The 5,996-nt window shown below is 40.0% G+C and overlaps 1 protein-coding gene across 1 annotated transcript in view; it reads left to right on the forward strand.

The window, feature by feature from the left end:
* prex2 (phosphatidylinositol-3,4,5-trisphosphate-dependent Rac exchange factor 2) overlaps nt 1-5,996 on the forward strand; it is a 76,050-nt gene that overhangs the window by 28,036 nt on the left and 42,018 nt on the right. Inside the window, exons 11-14 of the mRNA XM_020599995.1 lie at nt 2,074-2,174; nt 3,129-3,232; nt 3,321-3,370; nt 5,101-5,176. Coding sequence (XP_020455651.1) covers nt 2,074-2,174; nt 3,129-3,232; nt 3,321-3,370; nt 5,101-5,176 — 331 coding nt within the window. The remainder of the gene's footprint in view (nt 1-2,073; nt 2,175-3,128; nt 3,233-3,320; nt 3,371-5,100; nt 5,177-5,996) is intronic.

Raw genomic sequence — 5,996 nt, forward strand, 5'->3', positions numbered from 1 at the left:
TCTTTTTCACTTTGATTTTTATTTATTTAAATTTTTTTTTTTTTAGGTTGAGAGCTAAATCTGGGTCTCAAGCTGCTCTGTTTTAAATGGTTCAATCATACGCATTTGGGATCTGGTTTCTGCAGCAGTGTAATTCATCAAAGAAACTGCATGTGGCAGCCACCTAGCTCGTAGTCATCTTGACATTTTAAACAGAAGAACAAAACTGATTCAAAGTGCTTGTCTTTTCTACATATGACAGGCACTACTATGCTGTTCTGATAGATAGCAGCACAAAGCCCTTTGAGAGCTCATGTAAAGGTTAGATGTCCTGTAACAACGCTCTTTTGTCAGCCTCTGCACTTTCTTTTGACATTACTTGAAAATGCATGTTTTCCTCTATATGAAACAGAATTAAAGCCACTGTAGATTTTTTGGAGTTCTGACTTTAATCTCAGAATTCTGAGTTAAAAAAACTGAATTCTGAGAATTTTTTTTTTTTTTTTTTTTTTTTTTTTTTTTTGGGCTTTCACACTTTGTACCTTTGTGACCATATCCCAACGATAAGTTTAAGCAGAAGCTGAATAAAAAGACTGCTGCTTTTGTGACATGTTAATCTACTGGAGTGATTTTTTTTTGTTTGTTTGTTTGTTTTCTCACTTTTATTTACTTACATAATTTCTTTAAGTACATATGTGAATGCAGCCTAAAGTTTCATTTGAACAGCCGGGTCACCTTCGCTCATACATTTTTGCTGGCGACCCCTTGTCTGTATATACTGTATGTGAATATTTAGGGATGGGGAGGGTAGTTTTGTTTGAAAATGTGTTAAAAATACATTTTATAAATGTGTATTGATATTGTGTGGAAGAAAGTCTGTGTAATTTGGTTATCTCCACGAAGTGACACAAATTTAAGTTGGACTTTTCAGCAAATCTGCTTATTTGGTGTCTTGTAGAGAGTGAGATGAAAACATTGATACCACTCATTATCTGCTAAATATTGAGTTACCGGCAAATAGCATGGCTCCATTTCTTTAACACAACCCACATCCAGATCTTAGATATTGACACAATATATGTTTGTTCAGATTCAAGTTTAAAAATCAGCTGTAGCATCATATTATATGATACAAAGATATGAGAGAACTATTTTTATCATCTAACTGATGGTAAGAAAGTGAATAAGTGCATCTTCTAGTATACAGTATCAGACTGTTTAAGTGTCTCTGTCCTGGTGTTAAAGCCACTGAAAACTTGGTTTCTCTAACATTAAATACTAAGCAACAGTCAAAGTTAAGGATAATCACCTTTATTGGCCAAGTATATTACACACAAGGAATTTGTTTCCGGTACAGAACCGAGGCAGCCATCTTTGGAATAGATCTGAAATACTGGGGTGTTTTGATATGCTCACTTTCTCTTCGCCCTACATAGAAGTTTCACTTGCTTGGAACTGTTTATTGCATATGTGACCATGAAAACTTTGGAGTCCAGCTTTTCAGGATATTTTGGGCTTTCATAGCTAAGGTACAGAGTACAAATTGACATTATGGTCTTGTGTTTTCCCCTTGAGGTCGGTTGCAGAGATAAATTGCGTCAAGAGAGAGTGGTTAGAAAGCATAAGATGTTGGAGGTGGGGTGTTTGGTCACTTGTTTCTCTGAGAATTTCCATAAATGCTTCTGTTGGCTCCAGGCTGACACCACCTCCATCGTGGCCTGGAAGTGAGTTCCACAGGATTCCAGTGGTGCTAGTGGCCATGTTTGTTTGGCTTTTGTGGGGAGACAGAACATCAAGTGTGTAATCTGATAGGCTGCTGCTCCTCTGCTGGTTTCCCTCTTTCATTCCTCTCTTTCTTTCTTTTGTTTGTGCAATCTCTCTATTCTCTCTCTATCTCAGTCACTAAATTATACAGAATTATCCCACTTGGCTCATTTTGGCCCCCAGAAAATCGGATGCCCCTCCACACAGACGCGCACATTAAATAAGTGACTTTTTTTTTGCCATAACAGTGGTTGTTCCCATTGTCCTTTTATGAAGTGGTTTGTTTTGTATATGTGTGTTATGTCAGCATTGTGTTTTGTCTGTGTCCAGTGAGTTTGTATCTTGGCTGATGGAAATTGGTGAGACAGGCAACCCAGAAGAAGGGGTTCACCTGGGTCAAGCTCTGCTGGAGAATGGCATCATCCACCATGGTTAGTTCTGATGATTTTCTCCTTTCTTTGCTGTTCCATATCTACTAAAGCCAAATATACCACAGTCTAATTTACTTTGTGCTGCATGGTGTGAAAATGCCTGCTATTACCTGACCTAAACTCTAGCCAGCTCCAGTGAATGTTCCTCATGCAACAAGAAGACTTTCACAATACTGCCAGTCCCTGGAGCCAGTGTAGGTGCAGCTGCTTTATTTTTGTCTTAACAGCTGTCCCATTTCAACAGCCCCCCCAGACACAATGTTTAGTTAGGGGATTATGGTATACTGTAAATATTAATATCTTTCTGTAATGTTTGTGTAATGTTTGCTCTGTGGCTGTACTGTGGCTTCAGGTAAGAAGTGTGTTTAGTACATGAGGCTTACTGTAAGGTGGCTAATGCTTTGTATTCACATTAAATGGTACATACTGCTCTGCACGTATTTTCTCCTCATAGGAGTAGGGCCCTAAGCCAAGCTGTATGTTTAGTCACTGGGGGGTGCTTTATTGCTTCCTTACAAAGAAATGAGATGGGGCTTTGGAGCTTTTCCTGACAAAGAGGAATAACTCCGAGGCTCTCTGAACTCTCTCACACTGCAGTAAGTCTCTGAGTGTGAGAACGATAGAATGTCTTTGCATAAAACCTTTAATGGGACCCACACTGCTGCCACCAAGGATACAGAGCCAACTGTTATTGAAGGGTCTTTGACAAAGTACCCTAAAGTAAGAGGGAGAGGAAGCTGTGACCACTCTGTGCAAAGTCTACTTCTTGTCTAGAAATCTTGTTTCTACACACAACCCTGTTTGGCTTGTTTTTACACCTCTTATACCTCAAATTTGAAACAACTTGAATAACCTTTCCTGAACTTTTTTTTTTTTTTTTTTTTTACTTGCTGCTTCTTCCATTCTGGCACATCTCCCACAGAAACATCTTCATGTTTTGAATTGCATTTTTAGTTACAGACAAACACCAGTTCAAACCTGAGCCTGTACTGTACCGCTTTCGCTCTGACGATGGCACCTACCATCCAAGAAGTGACATGCACGATGTCATATCAAAGGTAATCATAGTACAGCAGAGTCTAGTTTAATTAAAGTCGCATTTTATATATCTCTAAAATAACTGAGATTTCCTCTCATTCTTCTTAGGGTGTTCGACTCTATTGCCGCCTTCACAGCCTTTTCACTCCCGTTATCAGGTAAACAGCCATTTTCTCTTCCACTCCATTGCAACCCAGCCAGGTGGAGCTCCAGTGGCTCAGCATCTGGCTTGTGCTCCTAAAAATAACTCTGCTGCAAAGTTACTAGAATGGAGGATAGAAATATTATGATGAACTGTGAGCTTATTGTTTTTAAGGAGCAACTGAATTAGGACAAAACGGCATAGGTGGTGAAGAGTCAGTGGGTGACTGAGCTGGCGGGTTTTATTTGCTGGGTCTCAAAACATGGATGTGATGAAGAAGGTTGAATTTATCAGCTGTAACACTAGTGTTGGTAAATGTGGGACACAGAAAGGTGGCTAGCAAAAAGGTACAGCTAGCAAGGTTGTCATAAGTGTGTTTTTGTGTGTGTGTGCGCCTGTCAGCATTTAGTCCACTGGTATTCTGCGTCATTAGCCAGTGTGCATGCTGCAGTGCATTCTCACTGCAAACACAGGGCCTGGGAATGCTTGAGTTTCATTGGAGCAACAAACCCCTGCCTAATTAGGTGTAATTTTCTGGTAGAGCAATGAGGCAAAGGGGGGAAAGCATATGCTTTCCTGCTCTTGCACCTCTCCACACTTCTGTGCTCCCCTTTAAGTCCTAGTTTTCCTTGCAAGAAGCCTGTGAATCCATCTGCTCCAGGGGACCTGACTGTGCAGTTTGAAATGTTCACTGTAGGGTAGCAGAATATACAAACAGTCTGCAAACCCACAAAGTACAGAAACGGTCATTCCTAAATTAACTTAATATGGAAAATACAACATATGCCTACGTTCTCTATGTATCCCTCACAAAATGTCAAGGCAAACTTTTTGGACAAGTTAAGAACCATCTCGCTGACCTTTTCCTCTGTTAGTCATCAATCTGCTGTTTCCTCATGCTGGACATATGGCTGCTCACTGTTTATCCCCTATTTTACACTCTGACAGGCTCATTGTGCACCAGCCACTGGAGCCCTAGTCTGCCTTGCTATGGAGTCCCACTCAGGAAAAAAACAAGGTGTCTCCTGCCTTTTCTGGTCCAAGCGACTTATAAAAGGCAACATGCCTAACTGACTAATACCAACACAGGCTCACAAATACAATTACACAACAGAATGTTCCAGTGTGAAGAAAACAGGGCAACAGTCGGTCTCTCAATCTGCACTTTCTGAAGAGCCCCAGACAGCTGAGCTTGGACTACAAGTTGGCCCACCTGTCATGTTTGACTTGTCTGAACTGTGTGTGTGTGTCTCAGTGAGTGTTTGCATGTGATGGAAGCGGTGAAGTGGTGCAAGTCACAGTGGTTCTGGATTTTCCCACCCTGTAGCTTGGCCCCTGTGTCTCCCTGGGGAGGCCCCTGTGTTCATGGGAAAGTCATGAATGCATTTCAGACGGCATTCTTGGGGTCTAGTAGAGTGCAACTACAATATGTGGCTAACCCTGAGTACAGCGACAACAGACTGACATAGGGCAGCCCTAGGTCAAACACTGCTGGGGCTGTTACCAGCTCTGCTTGGTGCAGGACTGTTTTTCTTGTCACAACTGTCAGAAACTCACTTGGATTTATGATGCTTGAAAAGCAGCTGCTAAATCCTCTTGTTTTTAAATAGCCCAAGAAATTACTACTCTACATGCTCACCATCTGGGTTTATTACAGTTAGAAAATCACAGAGTTGATCACAGTTCATGTTTAAATTAGTTTCATTATCCCTTCTCATGACGTTTTCTGCTTTTATACCCATCTAGGGATAAAGACTACCACTTGCGGACCTACAAATCAGTGGTGATGGCCAATAAGCTGATAGACTGGCTTATTGCACAGGTAAGCCATAAAACTGTTTCATCCACTGGAACAGATGAGCAGTATAATCATATCAACTTTCAGTGGAACTGTATGGTTATAATTATTCCAAGGAAATAAAAAAAAAGTCATTTCAAACACATCAGTTTGATTTTCATGTGTAGTTTTTCATACATTTACTTCATTGTAATAAAGATCAATGATGATGATGATGACACTTTATTACAAACTCAAGGTCCAGGTTCAAAACAAATAAAAGCAATAAAAACAGTTTAAAAACGAAACAATAAAAACAGAAAATACATAAAAACGAGAGCACAAGAACACCCATAAAACTACTGCCCCTTTAAAAGACAGGTATACCAGTGTTTCCAGAGAACCAAAGTAAAACGCATGTCACTGTGTGCAACATTAGTCAACGATAAAATGATATGATTTTTTGAACCATTCAGACAAATAAATTTAAACATCAGGTTTCTTAAAACAGCGGAAAATGAACTAACTCAAAATGATACAAACAATTCACTTGCACTCATCCATCTAGGTTTTCTCAATAATATCCTTAGGGCGTCATTGTAAGCTACTGACAGTTTCCGAAGACTGCCCTTTTTATAATTACACCACAGATGAGCAGTGTACAAGGAAGTACAATACGCTTTAAACAAAGCCAGTTTCCTCCCCCCAAGCATGCACCAAATTTCCGGGCCAGTACCTTAGCTTGTACATACAACATACAGCACTGCCGATATATATCCCCGTCATCAGACAAACAATCATTAATGACATGACCCAAATACTTAACTTCACTGCACACAGTTAAAATATTATCAGATAACTTAAA

This window comes from Monopterus albus, unplaced genomic scaffold (genome assembly GCF_001952655.1).
Source record: "Monopterus albus unplaced genomic scaffold, M_albus_1.0 scaffold44.1, whole genome shotgun sequence".
Lineage (NCBI taxonomy): Eukaryota > Metazoa > Chordata > Actinopteri > Synbranchiformes > Synbranchidae > Monopterus > Monopterus albus.